General features: G+C 35.1%; 4 protein-coding genes across 4 annotated transcripts; 3 read left to right on the plus strand and 1 right to left on the minus strand.

Annotated features, from left to right (window-relative positions):
- Positions 1–2,064: 2,064 nt before the first annotated feature.
- LOC104890273 (protein FAR1-RELATED SEQUENCE 5-like) lies at positions 2,065–5,197 on the plus strand. The gene is made up of 4 exons (XM_048642396.2): positions 2,065–2,173; positions 3,106–3,317; positions 3,519–4,396; positions 4,753–5,197. Exons 1-4 carry the CDS (start codon positions 2,065–2,067, stop codon positions 5,195–5,197), a joined length of 1,644 nt encoding a protein of 547 aa, XP_048498353.2.
- A 29-nt stretch (positions 5,198–5,226) lies between these two features.
- Positions 5,227–6,403, plus strand: LOC130591220 (protein FAR1-RELATED SEQUENCE 1-like). The gene is made up of 3 exons (XM_057394170.1): positions 5,227–5,753; positions 6,019–6,025; positions 6,209–6,403. Exons 1-3 carry the CDS (start codon positions 5,227–5,229, stop codon positions 6,401–6,403), a joined length of 729 nt encoding a protein of 242 aa, XP_057250153.1.
- A 708-nt stretch (positions 6,404–7,111) lies between these two features.
- Positions 7,112–11,949, minus strand: LOC125496798 (leucine-rich repeat extensin-like protein 5). The gene is made up of 15 exons (XM_057394171.1): positions 11,339–11,949; positions 10,218–10,280; positions 9,963–10,031; positions 9,376–9,444; positions 9,200–9,271; positions 8,950–9,018; positions 8,748–8,819; positions 8,608–8,661; positions 8,472–8,516; positions 8,205–8,267; positions 8,049–8,093; positions 7,883–7,927; positions 7,550–7,630; positions 7,406–7,453; positions 7,112–7,313 (listed from the first exon to the last, which is right to left on the minus strand). The coding sequence occupies exons 1-15, from the start codon at positions 11,491–11,493 to the stop codon at positions 7,112–7,114; spliced, it is 1,152 nt and encodes a 383-aa protein (XP_057250154.1). The 5' UTR covers positions 11,494–11,949.
- A 2,904-nt stretch (positions 11,950–14,853) lies between these two features.
- LOC130591221 (uncharacterized) lies at positions 14,854–15,489 on the plus strand. The gene has a single exon (XM_057394172.1). It carries the CDS (start codon positions 14,854–14,856, stop codon positions 15,487–15,489), a length of 636 nt encoding a protein of 211 aa, XP_057250155.1.
- Positions 15,490–27,765: the final 12,276 nt, after the last annotated feature.

A 27,765-nucleotide genomic window follows, 5' to 3' on the forward strand; every position in this document is an offset into this window, starting at 1 on the left:
GGTTCATTGTAGTTTTTTCGAAGATAAATTTGATTTAACCTTGTTTGATTGTATCTTATTTTTCCTTAATATCTATTGTAGATGCCGTTTGGCCTTCAATTAATGAAATTTCTCATTCAAAAAAAAATAAAATAAAACTTAGTAGGGTATAAGACTGTGTTATAATAAAATTTGTAAAATAGAGAAAATAAACTTTTTTCGGCCTTCTTTCGATAATCGTGGTAAAATGAATTTTCTCTAGACTACCTTCGCACAAGGTTGCTCACCTAAAGGCCCAACAAGCCCCAAACCCCCTCCCCCAACAATATTGATATTTTGATTCCACCAAGATTTGAACCTTGGTTTCCTATGTGAGCGATAGGAAGTGATCATACAATTGGACCCTTTCTTCTCATAAGTATATAGTGATCATACAATTGTACCTTTTCTTCCTTGGTATAGAGGTAATAACTTTTAGTCTTAAAAGAGTCACTTATAATAAAATTGACTCATTTTACGTAAAATATACCTTTTAAATAAATATAACTATTACAATTAACATAGAACGTAATCTGTACTTTGTATCGCCTTCGTGGCTTATATGGATAAAAAAAAACCATAAAATATAACCCCTTTACACCAAACTTACTAATTCCTAAATATTCTTTAATATGTGAGACATTAAGGTTTGTATCAAAACTACATTTACTCATTTATCTGTTCGCCCAAAAGTCCAAAAAGCAAAGCGGTTCTATCAAATTATAATGGTGAAAAATAACATCAAAATGTTTTTCTTAAACAAGTTATCAATTTTACAAAAGATTTTTCAAAATCTGTTCGATTCTTATAAGAAAAGTTGATCCCATTAATACCATTGTAGCTTCGCCCATGCCACTTGGGCAAAGCTCTTCAATACTTCTTGATTCACATTTACATCTTTCTGACTTTTTCCATAGTCACCTCCATATTAAATAAGCTAACTCAACGTCTCAACGATAGTTATAACATGCACAACACAATAAAATCCATATGATCATAATTTAAATATTTACCATAAACATATAGAGATGCTCCATCCGATTCGTTTCATAGTATAGTGGTTGGTTCTCGGTTAAGATCAAACTTGCTTTGAAATTTCTGATCAACTTAAATTTTCTCATTAATATATACAAAAAACATACTCATATAGGATTTTATTAGGTTCGGGTTCGCCTAGTACTTTCATAATATCAACTTTTATATTTTTATTAATTAATACGAAACTGAAAATATTGAAGGTCAAAGATATCTTTTAGAAATCGTGCAAAAAGGAAGCAAATACTCCCTCCATCCAAAAATATAATTCCCATTTCCCTTTTTTCATGATAATCTATGCAAGTAGCAGAATACAAGAGGGATAGTAAAGATTTTTTGTTTATTTAAATAAATATTGTATAAGAAAAGATGATTTTAGGAGTGAGAATGGAGAATAATTGGTGAAAGAGCATTAGTTAAACATTTTGGATGAATAAACAAAGGAAAAAACAAAATTCAAGAAGCAAATAAATGATGGGACACAGTTTTTAATTTCTAGACAAATTACGAAAAAATGTGAAATTAAATATGAAAATAGAACTATATTTTGGGACACCCAAAATGAAAATAAGAACTATATTTTGGGACGGATGAAGTACTATATTATGGTAGAGAGAGGGAGTAGAGCTATAGCGCAATTTAGATCCTGCACGGAGGTGTAGGTAGAGGAACCTACACCTCGTGCAAAACGGCAGCGTTTTGTGTAGTTTAGGGGGGCCAAAGTTTGGCTGAATTTGGGTGAGTTTGGCGCCTTTTTTGAAGTGGGCCAGCTGAGTTAAGCTCATGGTATGTCATGGTGTACTTTGTAACTTACATCAATCAATCATTCATTTTATTTCTCTCTCATAAATTATGTAGAAGCATTTAAAGTCTCTCTCTTTTTTTTTTGTTCTTCATTGATTTCTTTCTGAGTTTCATAAATTTATATGATAATTTGGCAGAATTTATCTTTGATTTTCGGTTTGTATTTTTAAAATCTTTGCAAGTTTTATGGTACAAAACGTTGAAAAAATGGAAGATATTAGTGAAAACGATGTTGATAATGTTGTTCTTGATAATGCAATGGAAGATTTATGGAATGAAGGAGCAAGTGAAGAAGATGAATTAGAGAAGAAGAATGGTATTTAGCTACCAAGCTTTTTTGTTAATGTACAAATGCATGTTAGTTGATGTGCAAGAATATAGTAATGTACATTGGGGTATTAAAACTGTACAATTGGTTGACTATTAATGTACAGTGGCAGTTTGTACTTTGGTTACGTATGTCAGATATGTTTAATGTTATCCCATGAAGGGTCAATATGCGCAGTGAATTTTAAGTTTGGTAGTTACATAAGTCAGTCACTCACTCTGATTTATTGTGCAAGAAGCAATTTAATGCCTTGCCTCATTTATTTTTCATTTATTGTGCTGTTGATTGGAATGTTCCTTATATTTATGTATGTCTATTATAAATCCCCAAAAGGTGCAAACCTATACTGTTTTGGGATGTTTCAGTGTTTGGCATGTGTAAAGGTTTATGTGTTTCATGATAATGAATTTGCCAAATGGAGGGAGAAAGTGGGAAATGATGTAATTTACGTGGATCAAAGACAATAGTACAGTAAGGATAACTTACTGATCAATTCAGTGACATCCAATGTACATTATTTTATATGAGTGTTAATATTTGGTATGTGTGAATAATATATTTTTCTTTTGTTTCAGTGATCAATTTTAATGAGATCCAATGTACATTATTCTATATGAGGCAAATATTAGTTATGTTTAAGGTGTAAACCTATACTGTTTTGAGATGTTTCTCTGTTTTACATGTGTAAAGCTTTATGTGTAGATGATGTAATTTACGTGCATTAAAGACAATAGTATAGTTAGGATATTTTAGATCAATTCAGTGACATCAAATGTATATTCTTCTATATTAGTGGTAATATTTGTTATGTGTTAATAATTATTGTTGTTACAGTGATCATTTAAAGGGACATTTAATGTACATTATTCTATATGAGGGTAAATATTAGTTATGTTTAAATAAATTTTTTTTGTCTGCAGAATATGTTGAGTGTGAGACATCTGAATTGATACACAAAGAAGTTGCCAACGATGAAGAAGCTTACAAATTGTACAATGAGTATGCATTTAAATGCGGATTTGGTATCCGGAAGGGCAAAGTTTGTTGGAGATATGAAACAAAGACAATCAGACAACGTTTTTTAGTTTGTAGTCGGGAAGGATTGAAAGACACAAAAGGTGGTGTGCCTAAGGTATGTGTTATGCTTTGTGTGGTCATGATAATATGTACATTAGTATATCAGATGTTATTATATATAGTGGTAGTGGTAAAATTAGTATACATATTTTTTCTTTTTTTTTTTGAAATCATAGTGTTTAAAAAAACAATGCGGATGTTCATTACTGCAAAGCCAATGTTCAATAGAATATACATGATGTTCTTCTTGGCACAGGCATTCACTAAGCTTGATCAACGTTGTGGATGTAAAGCCTTTATTCAATTTGATGTATCCAAAGACTTTGGATTTTTTATTGTTACTAAGCACCATATGATTCACAATCACCCCATGGTGCCATTGAAACAAAGACATTTAATAAGATCTCATAGGAAAGTGACAGTTGAACAATTGCATATGATTAATAATTTGAGAAGTTGTGGAGTGGGGGTCGCTGAAGCTGTGCGTGTATTGAGGAAGGAAGCGGGGGGATCTCCAAATCTTGGGTTTGTGAACAGAGATGCTTATGATGCAGTTGCTACTCAAAGAAAGAAAGAACTTGATGGTTGTGATAGTAACCAACTGATAAAGAACTTTACGCAAAGACAAGCAGCGGAATATGATTTTTATTATGACGTTCGACTAGATGCTATAGGGCACTTAATAAGTTTTTTCTGGAGGGATGGAAGAATGAAAAAGGATTATGAAGTGTTTGGAGATCTAGTTGTTCATGATACGACATACCGTACGAATAAGTATGGGATGATTTGTGGTCCGTTTGTTGGGATGAACCATCACCAAAGGAACGTGATGTTTGGTGTTGGTTTCCTATTGAACGAAGACACCGATTCTTTTGTGTGGTTGTTTGACTCGTTTTTGAAGAGTATGGGAGGTAGGTCGCCGATTACCATTATGACAGACCAAGATGCTGCGATGGCGAAAGCTATAAGCATTGTTTTTCCCAATGTTATACATCGTCTGTGTATATGGCACATCGGGAAAAATTCCATCAACAATATAAAAGGTTTGAGGGGAAAGGCTGGATTTGTGGATCTATTCAATTATGTGCTAAAACATTGTGAGACCAAGAGTGAGTTCAAGCACTACTGGACAGGGTAATTGTACATTTTTATAAGCTTAATGTTCATTAGATTCATCACAATGTTCAATGCATTATGAATATTTTTGAATTTAGAGAATTAGTATGTTTTTCTGATCTGAATAATTGCGATGATTTAATGTACATTATTAAATGAGTGTTGAGAAAGGGAATGTACATTATTAAATGAATGAAATAATGTTGTTTTAATGTACATTATTCTTATGTGTATTGTACAGTATGGCATGATGTAATGTACAGTATTATATGACTGTGACAAATTTATGTTCATTCAATAACTCACATTGTTCATTGGTTTAAGAGGCATGATCATTGGATTTATCATAGTTGTTTACTGTATTATGTATGCAGTATGGTTACGAAGTACAAGTGCGCTGCATGTCCTTGGTTGATTAGGTTGTACAAGTTAAGGAAGATGTGGTGTCCAGTGTACTCCAAGGATTACTTCTCAGGGGGGGTGCTGTCTTCTCAAAGAAGTGAGACTACAAACCATTCGTTGAATCAAAGGCTTCATAGCATGCAAGGCCTTTGTGATTTCTACAAGGTTTTTATAGATGTTGTTGAGGAATGGAGGGACAGGGAGAATGGTGAAGATTACAATGCACTTAATGGCAACAAACATCTAGCATTTGTAGATGTTAAGTTACTAAATGAGGCGAAGAAGATATATACTGTGGCTGTGTATTTGACGTTTGAGGAGAATTTCATAAGAGGTGCATCATTTTGCCAGAAACTAGTCAAGTATGACCCCCTTTATTTGAATACCATGTGGGACGCACTGAGAAAGAATATCTAATGCATCTTGTTAGATATGACCAAGAAAATATGACAATTGATTGCACATGCAAGTATTTCACTGAGATGGGTTTATTGTGTTCCCATTCATTGAGGATTTTTCACATACATAATGTTGAAAAAATTCCCCAAAGATACATTTTGGGTAGATGGGCAAAACATGCTATGTGTACAAGAGTTGATGATGACGCTGGGAAGGATGTAAACATTGTTCAAGCGTCGGTGTGGCGTGTTAAAACTACAAGGGATGCTTTATCCATAATAAATTCAACTCAACATGACATAGCTGCTAGGAAAGTTGTGGAGAATGCTTTAAGTGATTTGAAGGCAAAGGTTGGGTTGCTTATTGGGAAGGTTGATGAATCAATTACCATTGATGACGTGCAAAATTTGTTATACCCTGTTGTTAAAGATCCACCTAAGAAGAGGAAGAAAGGAACTAGAAATGTGAGGTTGAAAAGCACTGTGGAGAAGCAGGTGAACAGGTTAAGAGGGTGGAAGAAAACTGCTGAGAAAGCTGCATTGAGGAACAAGGCAAAAGCGCAAAAACTGTCCAGGTAATCATTGTACAATTCTATCCACGATATGTTCATCTGTTATTGTAACATGTTCATTATTGGATAAATTGAATAGTAGGATATCACGATGGCATATTTTGTGTTTTTGATGTACATTGGTATTATATGTGTTAATCTGTTGTTATTAGATGTTCATTGTATTACCTTTGTTACATGTTCATTGTGTGGATACGCTGAAACGATGTACATTATATATATTCATATTGTTCTTTTTGGCTTCTTTATGTTGTACATTGTTAAATAGGGGAATGGTCAGTGTTATTATTGTTACATGTTCATTGTGTGGATATGCTGAAAAGATGTACATTCTATAAACTGATAATGTTCTATGTGTCTTCGCTTTGTTGTACATTTTCAACAGTAGAGAATGGGTCAGTGTAATTATAAGTTACTTTTTTAAAATTAGTGTAGCCAGCTAACTTTGACTATTACAGGAATACATTGATATCCCTGAAGAAAGCACTGTAGCTAACTCAACACACAACAAGTCTCTTCTTGATGTGTATGGCCCTGATGATTATTGTCATATTAACCACATCCCTGGGGAAGGTAGTAAAGATGAGCAGCCGCATCACAAAGCCGCCTTGGAAGTCTACCACGAATATTCTGAGAAGTTGTTCGGTAATTGAGAGACGATATTTTGGTCACCTAACATGAATATTTTTGAAGAGCTTTTTGGGGAATGAAACGTAGTCCACCATGAATGAGTTGTTGTTATGTTTTGTTTTTTTTTTGTAATGGATGTCGCTCATTCACGTTGTACTTGGTCTAAAACACCCAAAAAACTCCTTATTATGAATTGGAGGTTGTGTTAACTTATACAATGTTTATAATTGATGTATATGTTAACTCTAGGCACTGAACATAAAAGTATTTGACAATGTACATGCTAAGTATATGGGTAAAGAAGTTTGTATTTTGGCACATGTGATGTAACAAAGAAATGGAATGTTCATTTAAACCAATTACAATGTACACAGAACATAACCACTGTGACTAGAAAATACATAATGTACAAACAAGGTATAGCCAGATGTACATTCAATTACAAAAGTTGAACATTCAGACACATACTATTGTACATGTACATCCAACAGAATAATAGTGTACATGCTTGTCATAATGCACAAAGAAATGGAATGTTCATTTTAACCAATTACAATGTACATAGAACATAATCAGTCTGACTAGAAGAATACATAATGTACAAACAAGGTATAATAACAGTGTACATTCAATTACACAAAAAGTACAATCAGCAAATACTAGTGTTCATGTCATGCAGAAATAACATACATGACTGGATAAATAATGTACAGACACGAATATTTTATTGTTCATTCACTATACCTGGACTTAGCAGCCTTCTTTTGTTTGGGAGGTGAACCCTTGCCAATTCTGATTTTCAGGGCCTGCTCTGGTGCTTTCCTCTTCCCAGGCTTTGTGGTATCTGCTTCAAGTGGGGACTTGCCCTTGGCAGCCTTGGAAGTTGTGGCAGCCTTGGAAGTTGAAATTTTCATTCTCTTACTGGGGCGGGTGCTGTAAGATGTAGGTGCAAATGTAGTTATGTGTAAAAATGAACGTAAAAGAAGTACAACAATGTGTAAAAATGAATGTGTCAATGAACATACGCTTGGGCACTTTTCCTTGCCCTGGCCCTCAGCACACCAATTGGTACCCTGCATGTCAATATACAATGTACATTAGGGTAAAAGAAAGGAACATGTGTACATTAGTTTGGACATGAAGTATATATAATTTAAGATATTTCTTACTCTTCATCATCGTCTGTTTCATCTTCTTCAGGAATTGTTTCAGGAATGGGAGGTGTTGGAATAGGTTCAGTAGTAGGGGGCCTGACAGTGTGAAACAAAGGTAACACAATAAACATGTATGTGATTAACAATGTACAACAAATATACCACAATGTACACTGAATATAACATTAATGTACAAGGACTGATATCTCTCACAAGAACATAGATGTAATTGAATGTACAATGATCATTTGTAAACAGAAATTGTACAATTAAGGTTAACTAATGTACAATACGGCAGAGGCAATGTACAACGTAGTAATGTACACATAGCAGTGTTGTGCAACTTACATCTCAGTATTGGGTTGAATAGGGTCATGTTCATTAGTGGGGGGCCTGGCATTGTACAACAATTGTTACACTATAAACACTTTAAGCCAGTAAAAATGTACAATGGTTGGAATGGCCTTAATAATGTATGTAATTAAGAACAAACAAATAATGTACATGCACTTACATCTCAGTATTGAGTGGAATGGCCTCACTCTCAAGAACAGGCGTTCTAGAAAAAAAAAGAGTGTACATATATGTAATTAAAATTGTACAAATGTACAATAAACGTTGGTTAATCAACAAGATAACAGTAAGTAGTGTACAATGATAATATACTTACCTATCAGTTGTTCTGGTGGTGCTTGAATCATTAGGAGTATGTTCTTTCTCAGTCGAAGGAGGACTGTAAATAGAGTGTACATATATGCAATTAGTAAGAATGAACCTTTATGTTTGAAACAGTGAACACCATACATATAAGGAATGTACAATTAAGGTTAACTAATGTACAATACGGCAGAGGCAATGTACAATGAACACTCAATAAGTTAATGGTGTACAATATGGATCAACAGAGTATGAGATGTCAGTGTAGAGAGGGGCTTACATGTCAGTACTAGGTGGAGTTGTTTCTGGTTCAGTAGTAGGTTGCCTGCTATTTATAGAATGTACATGAACCTCAGAGTATGAGATCATATTTATAAAGTACAAACAAGTGCAAAAAATGTACATTGTGAACTTACTTCTCAGATGTTGTGGAATCAGAAGCATTTTCAGTAGAAGCTGCTGTGGTGGACCTGTCAATGTGGGCAAAACATTCCAACATGAACAGGCATGCCAACACAAATGTACAAGCTTGGAGTAATGACAAAAATGTACTTACTCTTCAACAACTACAGGTATAGATCCTGGTTGCTGTTCACTAGAGTGTGTTGTGGTGGGACCTTTTGGAGGGCTGTCATTGTACATTGGCATTTCGTTATTGAATAAGAATGTACAAAGAAGCAGCATAGTATAATTATCCAATAAGAATGTACATTGGACATCACAAAGTGTACAACACAGTGATTAATTAGTGTACTTACTTGTCTGTTTCAGGGGTGGACCCTGTTTGCTGTTCATTAGATACTCTGAGGGTGGGATCTATGCAAGGGCTGTCAATGTACATTGGCATTTATTAATTGAACAATAAAACATTCAATTATGTACAACAAAGTAAGACAGTAATTTTGCAATAATGTACAACTAGCCAACAAGAGTAAAAAGTCATTCCAACATGGACAGGCATGCCAACACATATGTACAAGCTAGGAGTAAAAACAAAAATGTACTTACTCTTCAACAACTACAGGTATAGATCCTGGTTGCTGTTCAGTAGATTCTGTTGTGGTGGGACCTTGTGGATGGCTGTCATTGTACATTGGCATTTCGTTATTGAATAAGAATGTACAAAGAAGCAGCATTGTATAAATCTATAAGAATGTACAATGGACATCACACAGTGTACTTACTTCTCTGTTTCAGGGGTGGGCCCTGTTTGCTGTTCCCTAGATTCTCTGAGGGTGGGATCTATTGGAGAGCTGCAATGTACATTGGCATTTATTTACTGAACAACAAAACAGGCAATAATGTACAACAAAGCAAGACAGTTTAATTTTCCAATAGAGTACAGGTTCTAATAATGTACAACTAGCCAACAAGAGTATAAAAGAATGTACAAAGAAGCAGCATTGTATAATTATCCTATAAGAATGTACAATGGACATCACACAGTGTACAACACTGTAATTAATTAGTGTACTTACTTCTCTGTTTCAGGGGTGGGCCCTGTTTGCTGTTCCTAGATTCTCTGAGGGTGGGATCTATTGGAGAGCTGCAATGTACATTGGCATTTATTTATTGAACAACAAAACAGGCAATAATGTACAACAAAGCAAGACAGTTTAATTTTCCAATAGAGTACAGGTTCTAATAATGTACAACTAGCCAACAAGAGTATAAAAGAATGTACAAAGAAGCAGCATTGTATAATTATCCTATAAGAATGTACAATGGACATCACACAGTGTACAACACTGTAATTAATTAGTGTACTTACTTCTCTGTTTCAGGGGTGGGCCCTGTTTGCTGTTCCCTAGATTCTCTGAGGGTGGGATCTATTGGAGAGCTGCAATGTACATTGGCATTTATTTATTGAACAACAAAACAGGCAATAATGTACAACAAAGCAAGACAGTTTAATTTTCCAATAGAGTACAGGTTCTAATAATGTACAATTAGCCAACAAGAGTATAAAAGAATGTACATTGGAGGTCAGACAGTGTACAACAGTGTGCTGAATTACTGTACATACCTAATTGTTGCAGGTATGGGTACTGTTTGCTGTTCAGTTTTTGTGGTAGAATCGTTTGGAGGACTGTCATTGTACATTGGCCATTTAGTTATTGCAGAAGAAAACAGGCAAGAGTGAACAACCACATAGTTCATAGTTTTGGTGTTGTACAATAACTAAGGTAGTGTCCCATTGTACATTAAAAGCTAAATGTGCAAGAAATAAAGTTGTCATCCAATGTACAGTCAATTTGGCATTATGTACATTAAGTAAGGACATGTCCCATTGTAATGTTCAAGTGGATATCATTCAGTATACAATTATTTGATTAACATGTTCAAGGACACACAATGTACAACACATCAAACCAAAATTGTTCAATTACAACCGTTATTATACCTAAATTTTGTAATGTACATGCGCATCAGAAAATGTACCAAATTACAAATTTTTGTACTATGTTCAACTATCCATAGGGTTTAGTACTCAACAACAACATTGTTCAATTACTAACATGCGAAGTACATTTCGCAACACACAATGTACACCATATCAACCGTAAATGAAAATTGTTCAATTACAACCGAAATTGAACATAAATTGTACCAAAATAACCAAAAACAAATTTTTTGTACAATGTTCAACAATCCAAAGTGATGAGAACTCATATGCATTGGTACCAATTTGTGTCAAAATGGACCATGCAACCTATCAAATTCACAATATCAAAATCAACCATGGAAGTACAATTCGCAACACACAATGTACAACACATCAAACCAAAATTGTTCAATTACAACCGTTATTATACCTAAATTTTGTAATGTACAATGCGCATCAGAAAATGTACCAAATTACAAATTTTTGTACTATGTTCAACTATCCATAGGGTTTAGTACTCAACAACAACATTGTTCAATTACTAACATGCGAAGTACATTTCGCAACACACAATGTACACCATATCAACCGTAAATGAAAATTGTTCAATTACAACCGAAATTGAACATAAATTGTACCGAAATAACCAAAAAAATTTTTTGTACAATGTTCAACAATCCAAAGTGATGAGAACTCATTTTATTCACCAAAAATTTAAAATGTAAATTTAAATTTAAAGAAACGAAATTGTAGAAACTTACATAATATCTTCACCCATAGTTAGTTGTGGAGATGGAGGAATTATTCTGAGTGGTTTTGGGCAAGGTAGTTTTTTCGCTTGCCTTGGTTGCCGTGGGTTTCTTGACTGCGGTGGTTGTCGTCTTTGTTTTGGTTTTTTTTTGTCGCTATTGTCCATAAACGCTAGAGGACAATGTTGTGGGATGGTGCAATGGAATTTTTGTGGTGGTAATTGGGGTTTTCTGGTGTGAATTGGGGTTTTTGTGGTGAGAATTGCGGTGGTGGTGAGAGAGAATGTAGAGAGAGAATTTGATAGAGTGAGAAAAATGGTCGAGAGAGAAAGTTGTGAATGAAATATGGAGGTTGAGTGTGAGAAGTTGAAATATGATGATCACTGGTACATGGGGCGACGGGATTTGCAGTTGACATTTATTCAGTTATTAATTGGTGAATAGTAACGGTCAAATCAGTTTCTTTTGCAAAGTTTTCCATGTACATTACTCAACTGAGACCATGTACATTATTGTTCATTCCTTTACAAGAAGCCTGCGTTTTGTTATTTTTTTCCTGCGTTTTGGGCGAGGTGTAGGTTCCTCTACCTACACCTCGGTGTATAATCTACTAATTGGAGCTATAGAGCATGAGACGGCCGTTATTGAAATAATCATCCTAATTATGTAGCACATATGATTACCATGGAAATTAATTAAACCAACTTTTGTGCATTCACTTCAAACACATACAAGCCTTTCATATGATGCCAGCTGGATACAAGTGAAAATTATTATTCTATGACTTACTTGTTTCTTATACATCATGCATATTATTGTAGGGTTATATTGTCCCCAAATTGCATCGCAAAATTATTAGAAAATATTATGTCTTCATTCATCCTAGCCCTAGGGATATAAAATGACCTATCGAAAAAGATATCATCATTATGACCGTTTCATGAGTTTCCAAATTAAATTAGTGTTACAATTATCGTCATCATAAAATAGTTATGAAATTAATATGAAACTAAGAATATTCATATGCAATTAATATTTTAAGAAGGGTATCATCGAATCATATGTATGGAAAATTAAAGTGTCTATTTTTTTTATGGAAGACCAATTTGGTATTTAACACAACACAATTACTACTCAAAACTTTTCCAATTGGTACTCGAAGCCGTTCCACTTGGCAATTATTGTTACTCAACTAACAACTGTTTGTAATTTTTACGACATCACTTTGAGGCCAGAATGATAAACTTTTTAATATGAATATATATTGAGAAGTTAAATAAGTCAAATACTAATTTTTTGTAGAAGGTTGAAAAAAATATTTTAATACGTGTCGTGAATGATAGATATATAAAGACACATTGCAAGTTGACATTGTAGCTAGATAACATATAAGTAGGGATTGAAAGAACGTGAGAGATGGAAGAGAGAGAAAGTGAGAGAGAGAAAGTGAGAGAGAGTTTTGTCACAGCAGTCAAAGAAGACCCTCCGCCATGCAGCAGCAGCTTTGGACAACCTAGTGGATCAACCCAGGTGCCAGTTTCAAACCCTCTTCAATCAACCATGCAGCCCCGCACCACCCCCCCTACAGCCTCCCCTCAACCAACCTATGCCAACAAACTTACCACCCCCTCCGCCTCCTCACACGGTCATCTATCTCTTCTCCCCACCCTTGTTACACCTTTCGCCATCAACCCCCCTGAATCCATATCCCCCTCTACTCCCTTCATACCAATATCAAAGGAACATTATGAAGATTTATGCAACCCGTGGAAGCTAAACATCATCATGAAAGTCATTGGTAGATCATTTGCAAAAGACTTTCTAGCGAAGGAAACAGCAAAATTGTGGGGTTGGACCCAAGCTCTACCACTCACAGCCCTAGGAAAGGGATCCTACTCAGTAAAATGCAGAAACATTGAAGATAGAGCTAATGTGCTAGCCAGAGGCCCATGGTGCATTCAAGGAAACCATGTATGGGTCCAAGCATGGGAACCCGGTTTTAAGCCATCGCAAGCAAAATGCAGTCTCGGTGCCGTATGGGTTAAGTTACCAGAACTACCCATAGAGTTATTCAGGCAAGACATCCTCATTCAGGTGGGGAAAAAACTAGGTCAACTAGTAAAAATTGATAACAACACTCTCAAGGGTGAAGGTAAGAGATACGCCAATATTTGCGTACTTGTCGACGCAGAAAGTCAACCCACCATAGGTGTATGGTTGGGGAATGTATTCCAGGAAGTGGAATATCTCGAAGGTCCATGGTACTGTGCAAATTGCTGTAAATTTGGCCATGGCTCTCGTAAATGCGCATTAATTTATGAAGGGCCAAAAGCAAGGAATGAGTATGAAAACCACTCATCTTACCATTCCCTCCTTCCCAAGCCCAGAACCGCCCTTCAAGAGGGACCCCCCCCAAAAAAACAAAGCAACAGGTGGACCCCAGTAAAATCCAAAAATTTTCCCCAACCAAAGACACCCAACAATCTCCAAAATCTTCCACTGCAAAAAGAAGCCCCCAATCCCAGACAAAGTCAAATCATAGCCGAAGCTATGGAGTCCCAAAATCCTTTCCTTCCTCTGCAATCCTCGATCGCCGAAAATCTGGAAATGGTAGAAGCTTTACCACCCAATGATCCAGCGAAAGCTGGCACGTCAAATCCTTCCATATCCTTACCATCTCCAACGTCTATGAACCTTCTTCTCTCTCCTTCCCAAATTCTCTCTCCTCCCCAAATTTCAAACCACGAAAAAAAAGAAACCACCTCCCCCCTGAGCAAACAAAATGAGCAGCAGTCCTGTTCGAAACGCGACCCCACCACCACCATCCTCCCCAGATTCACCACCAAATTCACCTCCCCGATTAATCCTCAAAGAATGGAGGTTCCCCTGCGTGTTCGACAAGGCCCCACTACCCTTAAAACCAGAAGTAAATCAAGTCCACAACTTCTATCTTTGGAAAGAGGGAGAAAACTTAGTGGAAATATCTCTCCAAGAAACAAAAAATTTCATACTCAATCCGAGAATGATCCCTCCCTCCCTACTAAATCTCCTAATGTATACAGAAGAGGGTACCATAGTTCCAGCCCACCTCCCCCAAGTACAAGACACCCTTCACCTCCCACTACCACTGAAAGCATTCATCATGTGGCTATTAACGAAGGAGGTTACCAACGAAGACGAGGAACGCTACCTCCTCCACATGTTGGGACCTTGGTTGGACCCATCCATAATACTTCCCTACATAAGGGAGATTTATCGCTTGAAACACTCATCAATAGAGTGGACATTCAAGAGCCATGCGAATGCCATGATAGAGCTTCGCATCCTACCGATGTTACATCAAATGACTCTTCAGATCAGTTGGGAAGGGGGAAACGAAAGAAGAAACCCAAACATGACCACGATGAGAGCATATCCGCGCGAGGGGTATGGATAGATCGGTCACCCGCGAAGAAGTAAATCCTTGGGTCGAGAGAAAGTCGCAGCAAGTCAAGGCCTTGATGGCCAAGCCAAGCATTCCTTATAATATGTCGACAATTTACTGGAATGCGAGAGGTATTGCGCGGAATTCCTTCAAGCTGAATTTTCGCCATATTATCAATGATCATCATCCTGACATTGTTGTTCTTGCGGAGACCCATGCTAGTCGTAGGACAACCACCAAAATTGTCCAAGCCTTACCCTTCGATAATTGGCACCTTGTTGATCCAATAGGCTTCGCGGGTGGAATTCTGATTCTTTGGAATTCAACTCGGGTCCATCTCACGATTTTACGTGAGAATTTCCAAAGTATAACTGCATTGGTGGAGGTACGTGATAATACTCCCCCTTTTATATTAACTGCTGTTTATGCTAGCCCACGTTTCAATACTCGCACTTTACTATGGTCAAATTTATATGATATGGCTGAATCGATTGATTTACCTTGGATTGTTTTTGGTGATTTCAATGAAGTAACATGTCAAGCTGAAAAATGGGGTGGAAACCCGATTTCGAAATCTCGCACTGACCTTTTTAATAAAATGCTCAATGATTGTCATTTAATTGATCTAGGCTTCTCGGGGCGAGATTCACATGGTCGAATAAAAGAAACATGCACCCATTCAGAGAGGCTAGATAGAGGATGGCTAATGACTATGGTTCTCAAATTCCCAAACTGTTAATCCTTCATCTTCCAAAAATAACCTCAGACACTGTCCTTTAATGCTGCACCTGGATTCCCGACCTTCCCGCGATGGCCCAACACCTTTAGGTTCGAACCAATGTGGACTTTAGACCCCTCCTTCCCCGCTGTTGTTCAACAAGCTTGGACCGCAGGCCCCTCCCTGGACTCTAGACTTCATCAAACGAGACTGGACCTTACCGTTTGGAATAAAAATAATTTCGGTAATCTCTACAAAAGAAAGAAAAGAGCCCTTAATAGACTCACCGGTATTGAGAAGTATATTCAGACCAACCCAAATTCTATATATCACCTCGAGATTCAAGAAGAGCTCCAACAGGAGATTTTGTCAATTCTTGATCAAGAAGACCTTTTTTGGAAAACGAAAAGTAGGCTAGAGTGGTGTACCAAAGGGGATAGAAACACTGCCTTTTTTCATAGAACTGTCCAAATAAGGAGACATAGGAGTAAAATTCTTCCCTCAAAAAGCGTGGTGAAGAGATCCAAACCCTGCTGATTTAAGTGAACACATTCGAAATTTTTATCTTTCTTTGTTCACAACTGAGGCGACTTTTTGTAAAAAAACGACCTTCGACAAGCAACCCTGAAAGCTAGGTCATACTGTCACCCCCTACTGTGTCGAAGTCAAAAATGCATTGTTCTCCATGAAACTCTAAAGGCCCCGGTCCTGATGGCTTCCACCTTTATTCTTCCAAAACACCTGGGAAACCACTGGCCATGACTTACACCAGAACATTAGTCAATGGTTTAGAGAAGAAAAGTTCCGGAAAATGTGTGTAATGCCCTAATCTGCCTTATTCCGAAAGTAGATAACCCAACCTCTGTCAAACAATTGAGACCCATTAGCTTGTGTGATACCATCTACAAAATTGTTACTAAAATCATTGTCCAACGCCTTAAACCAGTCATTCCTGAATGGATCTCAAACAATCAGAACGGGTTTATCAAAGGGAGGGGTCCCGAGGTTAACATTGTCGTAGCTACAGAAATTCTGCACTCAATGAACAAAAAGAAAGGTAAAAAAGGTTGGTTCGCCCTAAAAATAGACTTAGAAAAAGCCTATGACAGGATTGAATGGCATTTCCTTCGCCATTGTCTTACTCAACTTCAAATGGATAATCACTCTGTGAATATGATCATGAATTGTGTCTCCCAAACTTCCTCAACAGTTTTGGTCAATGGTAAAAAAACTACTCCTTTATCTCATTCTAGGGGTTTGCGGCAAGGCGACCCCCTATCACCTTACCTCTTCAACATTTGTCTCGAAGACTTAACCAATAGAATCAATGTAGCTACCCTTCAAAAAAACTGGACTCCTTTTTGGGTGGGGAAGAAAAAAATCCCCATTTCTCACCTACTATTTGCAGATGACTTATTGTTGTTTGGAAGAGTCGATGAGTCAACAGCCTTCTCGGTCAGGGAAACTCTAGCTAACTTTTGTAAAGATTCGGGTCAAAAAATTAATGAACAAAAAAGTCGGCTCTTTTTCTCTCCCAACAAACCTAATGATCAAAAACAACTATTCCAAGATACTATAAGTGTAGCGGAGTCAAAGGACCTCGGTACGTATTTGGGCATCCCACTCTCTCATAAGAGACCGAAAAGAAAGGAAGTTCAATTTCTGGTAGACAAAGTAAAGAAAAAACTTGCATTATGGAAGTCCAAATATCTGTCTAGAGCCGGAAAATTGATACTCATCAACTCTACCTTGAATACAATCCCACCATATTACCTTCAGTCCCAAACACTGCCCGCCACAACGTTAGAAGATCTTGACCGAACGTGTAACGACTTCCTATGGGGGGAAAGAGATTCGAGGAAAAGGATTCACTTAGTTGGGAAGAACTCCACATTCTTGACCAAGGCTCAGGGAGGGTTGGGGATTAGATCTCATTTGGACCTAAGCACCATTTACATGGCAAGACTTGGATGGAAGTTGAGCCAAGGCCCAAATAACCTTGCCCAAGAATGCATAAACTCAAATATATCTCCTCGGACAACGCTGTACCTTTCAAAAATGGGGAAAATATGGAAAAGCCTTGCACTAGGTTGGGACCTCCTTTATGATAATAAAATCTGGAATATAGGGGATGGTGAAAAAATCTCTGTTTGGGATGACAATTGGTTGGGGAATAGGGAGCTACGCGCTAATTGAGGACCGCCCAAAAAATGGACCAAACACAAGAGTGTGCGAGTTGTGGAATAACAACACATGGAACTTAAATCTCTTATCCTACCCCCTTCCGGATTTCATTGCCTTCCGTATCGTCGTCATTCCAATCCCCCCCATGAGTCTTCGAAAACCCGATCTCCCTCTCTCCATTTCCGTTAGTGATAATAAGTTCTCCCTTAAGGAAGCCTATACAACCCTCACGAATCCTAGGAAACCTTCCCAAAACTTAGACTGGCTATGGCAAAGTCACACTGCTCCAAAAATTAAATTTTTCCTGTGGTTGGCTTGGTGGGACCGCCTACCCACAAACGCACTCCTTAATCAAAGAAAGATAAGCACGTCCCCTTTGTGCCCATTGTGTTCACACCGAGATGAAAACTCCCTCCATGCACTTAGGGACTGTAGCGTAGCCTCACAAGTGTGGCAGCAGGCCAACCTTCAGGACCATAACACCACGGATTGGCTAGCCCAAAATCTGAAAAGCCACCACCAAGTTAACAACATCCCAACAGGTACTCTCTTCGCGTTCATTTGTTGGGAAATCTGGGTGCAGCGAAATAAAAAAGTTTTTGAAAACACGATCATCCCATCACCGAGATCACTATCCAAAAAGCTACACGAAATGCATTAGAGTTCATCAAGGCCCATCCACCCTCTAACCATCAGTTACCTTTTCTCCCCGTCAAAGTATAAGCCACCCCTTGGTCTCACATCATCGTTGATGCGTCCTTTTCTAGCCTCTCGGACCCAGCGTGTGTTGCTGGATTTATATTTGATAGTGCAGGCCATTGGATCTCGGGCTTTCAGCGTAGAGTTTATGCAAATGACAGTCTTCACGCGGAGCTATTGGGAATATTGTACGCGCTATCGATAGCCAAAGAGCAAGAAACAACCTACCTAAATATCTTCTCGGACTGTTCCAAAGCAATTACGTTAATGGCACAAACTAAGCACTCACCTCACATGCTTGATCACATTCTTATGCAATGCAGGGATCACAGCCAATATTTCCAGCAAATGAAGATCCAATACTGCCCAAGGACGTACAATGCCGTCGCGGATAAACTAGCTAAGGAAGGAAGAAAAGATGTTTTAGATATTAATGTAACTAGGATTATCCCCACCCCCTAGTTATATTTTGCACCTATGGACAGACTTTGTAACAAGGCTGCGGCCATAAACTCGTTTTATTTATGTAATGCATCCGTAGTTCACCAAAAAAAAAAAAAAAAAAAAAAAAAGGGACAACTCTTTTGTGACGGAAAACCAATCACTAATTATCAAATAATGGAGCTATAATGCTTGATGGATTTGAGACATGCATTATACTCGTGTTAACTAATTAGGAAGCTTAGTTGCTAAAGTTTGGAGGGTTAATTAAATTTCGAAGTAAAATCTTTCTATACAGTTGACAATTATATGTTCATCTAATTGTCCACCCTCTATATTCCTTTTTCGGGCTAAAATTCGATACCATATCATTCACAGATATATGTAATCATCCAAAATATCCATCATCTATCCCCTGGTCTGTGGATCGTTAACAAGGTACACCATTTTATTTGTCTTCTTTATTCATTTGAAATTCTCCTAGATCATCTAATTAGACTTAAGTGTTCTTGAATATGTTATGCTTGGATGCAAGATTGAAATTATAGTGATCATAGTATACTTAAATATTAATACCTCGAAGGATTAACCTTTGGTTTTCATTACAAGACAAATTAGTGGGTTGGTTTAAGGTACCTAGTCCATTAAAAAGCCAGCCATGCATAGTCAATGACAATATAATTGTCGATTGTTGCACGAAATTTAAATTGAACTTTTGGGATTGAAAAAAATATTAGGAGAGGGACAAGCCATGTATTCGTCCCATCAAAGTTCATGTCCCTTGTCCAAGTCTTGTTTTCATTCATGGTGGAGGGGCCGAGAGGAATTTTTTATATACACATAATTAGGATTGTAATTTTAATAAAATAGGCTAAACCGTCACTCCTATCGCAGTGAATTTATAATTATTTTTAGTGTAAATGAGTGACTAAACGCAATAATTTAGATGAGATTCGATCTCATATATTGACGTACTACCCTCACAAAAAGTTTAGTTACCGATTAAATTAGATGATATCCATGATTAATATATTTTAATTAGAGTAAAATATTACCTTTATAGTAGTATTACTGTCCCCTCAAAAAAAAAAAAAGTATTACGTTAATAACTGCTTTATATAAAATCTCAATGCTACTCCAGACAAATCCTTTAGGGGGTTAATAATGGAATCTCAACTCCTATTTAATAGTAGATATTAAGGGTCTAAATGAATATACTACCTCTGTTTTTTTTAAAGTGCAACTAATACTTCTTAAATAAAATTTGATCGAATTGCACATATATTTTGCATGTAAAGTAATAAAGTGAGGATAAAATGTTTAAATTATCCCAAAATTTTTACCAAAATAAAAAAATTATATCTAAATAAAAAATATCTATAAATAAAATTGTTACAACTAAAAAACAGAGGTAATACTCCCTCCGTTTCCTAAATATCTTCCCTCTTTCCATTTAAGGGTGTTTCCAAAAGATCTTTCCTCTTTTGCTTTATTCCTTATTTGGCAAAACAAATTTCCCTATTTACCCTCTCATGTCACTATCATATGGTCTACCATTACATTATTAATTCAATTTTACTCATTTTTTCTCTCCTACTTTAACCCCTTTTTATTTGTTTATTTATCTTACCCCTTTCTCTCTCCTACTTTACTCACACAATGCCCCACACAATTTGATTTTTCTTGGTATCTGTAGGAACAGTAAGTGGGAAGATCTTTAGGAAATGGAGGCAGTATATAATAGCATCGGAGGAGAATGATAACTACCACAAAAGGAAAGCATTCATCAAAATACTCAAATGATGTGATGTGCCCCTTGGAACTTTCCAATGGCCAAATAGATCGACAGTGCTAGCCTTTTCTATGTGTATGTATATAGCCGGCAAAATAGATCCGCACTAGTTGATGGATCCAAAATATCTGAAACCCGTTTTTTCACCTGAAATATAACCGAAATAAATCGTATCCGAATAAAATAGTCCCGAATATGACCCGAATTGAATCTACACGACTCGGAATTGACCCGATAATGATGACCACAACCCGACTTCGATCCGAAAAGTTGTCATATTAATTACTTTTTAAACAAATTTAAGGAAAATATATCTTGACATACTAGCTAATGTATGATTTATCCATTGTCCATTAATAATTTAATCCACCTCTCATTAGTCTTATATGTGTCAAATTTATTTGCGTGGTTGTATACCCGATCTAACCCGACCGACACGGCATGAAACCTCATGGACCCGATATGAAACACGCACCCGAGCGAACTCGACCCCGAATGTAACATGAACTTAAAGTCGACCCGGCTACGACCCGACACGTATATATGACCCGTTTATGTGTACAAGTGTAAGTGTAAGTGTACGTATATGTATGTGTATATGTATGTGAGTTAGAACGGGAGAGGTAATAAGTCTTCTAACCACTATAATTTTATGAATAATTAAGTCTGTATGAGAGATACAAATTAGTTAGTTTAAAATTATTATCAAAATAATCTCTTTTGTATTATTGTATCTCAAAATAGCATTGTGATTGTAAACAACCTCCAAAGATTTGTTTTCCTTGTTATTAATTCCTTTAAGTCCCCTAAAATGTTGTTAATACTTTTTTTTAGCATATCAAACTTTTTTAGTTTTACGATTATATGTTTTTTTTTCCTGACAAAGCAAGTATTCTACCTCTCTTAGCATCAAATATGTATAAATTAACTATGCAACTTATCCATTACTAATAATATTTAAGAGATGGTGGAAATAGATTCAAAACAAATAATTATTTTTGAACTATTTATTATGATTTATGATCGAGTAAACACTTAATATAGATAGATATAATTTTCCAGTTATTTCATAAGCTAGAGCCTCGATATCATTCCAATTGCAATTTGCAATTTGACATATTTTCTCAATTCTTGTCAAAAACATAGAAAATGGAACCCCTACATAAAATTAATAAAGCGTGGAAATTAAGAAAAAATGATACAGTAAAATAAGTTAGCAAAAGAATCTCTATCAAAATTTGCACTATTACTCCTTTACATTAGTTGACTTACTTGACTATTCATTTGTGTCAACTTTCTTTATTCATTTATTTTTGGTCTATCTCTCTTTAGCTGAGGTGAGATGACACTTTTGCATGACATATTGACATGGGCATGGTTGTAGGAGGGCCATGATGTAAGAGTTAATGTGGTATTCATTGATGTATTCTATAGGCTCTTTCGGCCAAAATCAATGAAGAAGACAACCTAAATTATCAAAAAAAAAAAATTGACATGGGCAAAGTACACGTAGTGGGGGTAAGGCAAAGGTGTATAAACAAAAGGAAATCTAACAAATAAGTGACGACTCTTGTGCACTTATTGAGGCCAAAACTTTGAGGGGCCACTACTAGCCAATTAACCATTAAACGTTTTTGTCGAATTGAGTTTACAATAATTTATTATATATTTTAAATTGACTTTATCACACAAAAACTGACTATATCATATGAAAACTGAAAATAAATACAATAAGTATTTTATATAAAATCTGATTATATCAAATGAAAACTGACTATATCAAATGAAAATTGACTATATTAATTATATAATTTCTGGTGTACAACTGAACAAGCTATTGTAGATTCAGTCCATTCAAAAAAAAATAACTCAAAAATTGGTTGATCATAAAAACATTTTCTGCAACTCTCTCACATTGAATGTTATTATCATAACAAATGTCAAAAGGTTGACTTTAAATATCAAATTAATGCATTTATAGTTACTAATTTAAAGTCAGCATTAATTATAGACTCTTGGCACTATATAAATGTATATGGGTAGTGTACACACAAAAACTAAAATAATGAAACTATTTTACTATCCTTCTAATAAGAATGTGAATTAATAGAATATGAATATCTTTATAGTTTGGATCTTCTAAAACATAAAATTCCACCAACTCAATTGAATACCTAAACCCTTTAAAATGGAAATTGTAAGGTGAGTGGGGCATATTTTTTTTTTTCAAGAAAGGTGAAGTAAATAATATCTTTTAGATTTCCTATAAAAAAAAAATTAGACTTTTTGTACTAAAGAAAACCTACAAGGGTACAAGTCTTATACTTTTATTGTTTTGGTGTTTAGAGAGACACAAACGCAAGTGATGAGAAACGATCTATGATCTTCCGGAAATGGGAGGGAATAAGCTCTGACCAAGCGAGCTATCACTCACTCTCAGTCTTATACTTCTATAAAAGTACAAAATAAAAATTAAAGAGTTACATCCATTTTACTTTTATAATACTTCTCCCGTCCCCTTTAAAAGTTCATATTTTTTAAATCATGCTCTTATCAATAATACGAGAAATAAATAAAATCATGTAGATTATTAATATACTCATTTTCATGTGTACTTTTGAAAAACCAATCATTTATGATTTATCTTATTATGTAATATATTTATGGTCAAACTTGTATTTATTTAGTAGTCTTATAAGTATTTCAACATTTATCCCCTTTAATAAAGTATGTCAACATTTATAAACTGATCAATAGTTTGGAGTATCACCAAAGCCAATCACTTGTGTTTTTTTTGGGAGAGCTTAATTTATGTTCATTATTCTTATTAGGAGTTTTTTTTTTTGCTCATCAAGTCTTTTTTTCAAATAAAACAAAATAGCGTGACATTGCTAAATATAACCAAATATAATAGTACTCCCTCCGTCACAAAATAAAGTTCTTGTATTTATTTTAAGAGTCAAACATTAAAAACTTTGACCAAATATCTCACTAATGTATATAAGAAAACATACTCATGATGGGTCTTGTTAGATTCGCCTTAATGTGTACATTCATAACATCAACTTTTTATATTTTTTTACTAATACGAAATACAAAATATCTTAGGTCAAAGAAACGTCTTGAAATTGTGTGAAAAGAAACGAAAACTATATTTTGAGACGAAGGGAGTAGTAGAAATTGCAATATTTATCTCCCCCATTTCCCCTGCCTAAACCAAAACTTCAAATTAGAAAAGCTTATCTAGGCTGGTCTTTAAATCAACCTACCAGAGCAACCGGCCGACCAAAAAGTATCCAAGAAAAAAGATGAAACCTCCATAATTATTAGATTTTCATGGTCTAGAATTCATTCTTTATTTGAAAAGATGTTAACGTCCTCCATTCCCCCCATAAACAGTTCGTGGTTTTCAACATTTTCATTTTAATGTATGTGAGACTGTGGTTGTGCGCGTTGCGGCCGTGTTTTTTTTTAACTTATTTTGACTGAACTGAATTGAATTGCGGTGAATTGAATGAAAACGGTAAGAGGAAATTACTGAACTGAAACGAGTTGAATTGACCTGAACTACACTAAAAATAAGTCCAAAAGAACAGGAGTTGTCTCTCCTCTATTCCTATAGTAATAAGAAAAAACTATTATAGCATAGTTAAATATGTGGAATGAATGTCGAGTTTATTTAGCAAAATTAGTTGTTGACATAAATATAAATTATCAGGATACAAGTAAGTTGTCGCATTAATAGAAGATTAGCAACGACTGACGACCATATACATTTCTTGTCGTAGAAAGCCTTTTTAATACAACCAAAATGAAAATTTTGCAACCGAATTACCCATCATTAATGAGAGATTTTCTTGTAGTATACTCACGAAATCACTTTATTCTTCTGGTTGTTCTTTTTGTTTTTACTTTTATTACAGTATAAGTTTGACTTAAATACTCGTTAATAGACAATTTTGAAATCAAAATCAATATGTTTGTAATCAATCTACACATAACAACTTTTGATCTTTTATTATACATGTGAAAATTATATGATCAAATTGGATAATATTAGTAGTGAAACTATCAAAGTGGTGGAAGTAAAAAAAAAAAAGAATAGATGGAGTACTATGTAGACAATGCAACAAATTCAAAAACTTGGATGCCCACAATGGACAATACCACAATGGCAGAAGGATTAGCATTTTGTGAATTGGAATATTACTCATACAATTGTTGTGCCATGTGACTTGTTTTTGATTTCATTAAGGGTTTGTTAACAAATTATGATCAGAAAGATATTCATACAATTATATTAAAAGGAGTTATACATGTTCAGTGAAACTACATTAATCATAAGGTGCGTGATATGTGGCTGAACTGAAAGCCTAGCAAAAACATGGCTCATTTGCTATATTTATATGTGCTAGGCTCGAACGGCGACTAACACGCCATTAAACAAACTAACACGTCGAGCCAATTGCGTTACTTATATGTGCTAGACTCGAACGGTGACTTCAAATTCTCCGATCAGCCAGTCTGACCCGTTGCCATCTCTCTATATAGCCATGCAAGTATTAAGCTACTTCTATATATAGCGTGGGGGCCAATCTTAAAGGACCATATGCGTCAATAATATGAGAGGAGCAGCAAAAGAGAAACTCCAGCTAATGTATGCTTTTTCTCACCTCGTGAACTTTAGAAATTCCAGCTGTTGTAAGCTCATACCCCATTTTATGGCAACAAACGTATTTTTCACCCTCTATTTACATTTGAAAGGTGAGGCTCCACACTCTTTCCCTTCTAATTTGGTTGTCAGTAGTTATTTCATACGATTGATCTAGCTCATCTCATCTTCTAGACAATTTTTTTGGCCGGTTTGGCTACTTTCTTCAAATCACTAGTGTAAATTTGTCCACCTACATCCACAAATTCTCTCAAGTACTTCTGTTAGCCGACAATATATAAACTACTTGTATTCATTTTTCTTACGTAACTAGCTTTTAGGCTCGGGCTATGCCTCGGATAATTATAATTTTCATTTATTAACATTTTACTTCATAAGTTTAACACCAAACATTACTTGGTTTGATGGTTAAGACTTTAATGTATAAGGTTGAGATCATGGAATCAAATCTTATAATATGTATTTTCTATTTCTTTTTTTTATTATATGCGTATTTACATAAAGTAAACACTACAAGGGAAGTGTCATGTAGTGTAGTTCCTTGCTTAAGAAAGTTTTTTAATATACTAGTATCGATGCTTGATAAATTTATCTACGAATGTAATATACTTAGATCGTTGTTATAATCATAGGGACGATAATACGTGGTGGGAAGTCATCTTTGTCTATGGAATGTGGTAGCTTATTTATGTGCTAGATTAGCTCCCACTGATGGAAATGAACAAATTTATGTAGATTTTTATTTTTTTTATCAACATGAATTGAGAGTAATTAACCGTTAAAGTTTGACCTTAAATATTTTAAATATCTTATATTTTTGAAAAGAAGGGAGTATTACACAACCTTAAAAGCGGTGGGACTTCTTAGCTAGTTATAAGTTTATATACGTACCTTAGTTTTTCACCTCATGAATAAAGGGGTTTTAATTTGCTATATGTGCTAGCCTTAATAACTTCTAACATTGGCTAAAACATTTTTTAAAGGCTAGTAAGTTAGGACAACATCACTTTGCCTTGTTTTTTTACTCTAACCTTATTAATAACATAACGTTTCATGTTAGTTAATTACTTTTAGTGTTTTCGTTATAATAAAAGAATACAAGTTTTTTTTCCCCTTTTTCGACCCTCGGTTAATCATGTATAGAAAATCAACAAGGTTAGATAAGGAGAACCTAAATTAAAATATTATAAATGTAAAATTTATTGTCATGAATATTATGAGAAGTTAACTCAATTCTACAACATAGTATATTATGATTCTCTCTCATATAGGAATTTAAGATGAAAATTACAATGCAATTTGAAAAGTATTAACAACCATACTATGACATACATCATCTCATAATACGTGAATTTTAAAATTACTAATTAATGAGATCGAGAGTAAAATTTTTGACATATTAGTATATAATTTCTACATATAACTACATAATCACACAAATTTAAAGAGACATATTTCCTAATTACTCTAAAAAAACAGAAATTATATTTTGAAACGGAAGAAGTATAAAGTATTCACAAAAATGAGCTCAATGAGTAAAAATTACATTCATGCCATAGGCCAACTAGTTACCAAAATACCCTTCTACCTCTCATTGTCAAACTGAAAACGAAAATAATAATACTACTTTGAAATCTAGTAGTAGCATAAAGAAAAGAACCAAATTCTTTTTCCAATGGGACCAATCCAAACACGGCCCTCACACGATTTTCCGCATGCCATAATATTATTTAGGGTACCCTCACTTTTTATTGGTTTAATTCAACTTACCTCTCCACGTGCTTTTACTTAAGCTTCCCTTCTTCTACTTTGGGCTGCCCACTACACCTCCCAAAGATGATCCACCCTCATACAGTCATACCGTCTCTTATGCTTTTTTTCTACTAGTACTTTAACCATTCTTTACGCTGTGTTATTTTGGCGTGAACTGAACTTAACTTAATTTGTTTGAATTGAACTAATTTAAATGAAAACTGTGAGAGGAAATTAACTGAATTGAATTGACTTTTTCTGAACCTAACTTAATTTATTTGAACGGATATTTCCAAACAAGGGATAGTCATAAATGGGTTAGACTATATGGATTTTGGTCTGAACTGAACTTAACTTAATTTATTTGAACTGAATTAAATGAAAACTACGAGAGAAAACTAAATGAACTGACTTTTCCTGAACTGAACTTAATTTATTTAAACTGAACTGAATTAAATGAAAATTGTGAGAGGAAACTAATTGAACTGAACTGAATTTTCCAAAACTGAACTTAATTTTTCTAAATTGAATTGAATTAATGAAGTAAATTATCAGCTTAGACCGATTATTTTATTTTATATTATAAGTAATATATAGTCATGTACTCATGTTAGATTCGTCTCAATACATAGTTTTATAATATGATATTTTGTAAATTTTTACTTAGATGGAATAAGAGGTATTCAAGGTTAAAAAAAAATCTTGAAAATTGTGTAAAAAGAAGTATAACAAGTAAATATAGACAGATAGAATACTA

The sequence above is a fragment of the Beta vulgaris genome, chromosome 4 (genome assembly GCF_026745355.1).
Source record: "Beta vulgaris subsp. vulgaris cultivar EL10 chromosome 4, EL10.2, whole genome shotgun sequence".
NCBI classification, from domain to species: domain Eukaryota; kingdom Viridiplantae; phylum Streptophyta; class Magnoliopsida; order Caryophyllales; family Amaranthaceae; genus Beta; species Beta vulgaris.

What these genes read in the sequence shown, in the direction of transcription:
- LOC130591220 (XM_057394170.1), top strand. Translation starts at nt 5,227, where the DNA reads ATGACAATTGATTGCACATGCAAGTATTTCACTGAGATGGGTTTATTG.
- LOC125496798 (XM_057394171.1), bottom strand. Translation starts at nt 11,493, where the DNA reads ATGGACAATAGCGACAAAAAAAAACCAAAACAAAGACGACAACCACCG. An exon ending in CCCACCCCTGAAACAGAGAA is followed by an intron (nt 9,272 to 9,375) that starts GTAAGTACACTG and finishes GTACAATGACAG; the next exon opens with CCATCCACAAGGTCCCACCA. An exon ending in GCAAGGAAAAGTGCCCAAGC is followed by an intron (nt 7,314 to 7,405) that starts GTATGTTCATTG and finishes TACATCTTACAG; the next exon opens with CACCCGCCCCAGTAAGAGAA.
- LOC130591221 (XM_057394172.1), top strand. Translation starts at nt 14,854, where the DNA reads ATGTCGACAATTTACTGGAATGCGAGAGGTATTGCGCGGAATTCCTTC.
- LOC104890273 (XM_048642396.2), top strand. Translation starts at nt 2,065, where the DNA reads ATGGAAGATATTAGTGAAAACGATGTTGATAATGTTGTTCTTGATAAT. An exon ending in TGAATTAGAGAAGAAGAATG is followed by an intron (nt 2,174 to 3,105) that starts GTATTTAGCTAC and finishes TTTTGTCTGCAG; the next exon opens with AATATGTTGAGTGTGAGACA. An exon ending in CAAAAGGTGGTGTGCCTAAG is followed by an intron (nt 3,318 to 3,518) that starts GTATGTGTTATG and finishes TTCTTGGCACAG; the next exon opens with GCATTCACTAAGCTTGATCA.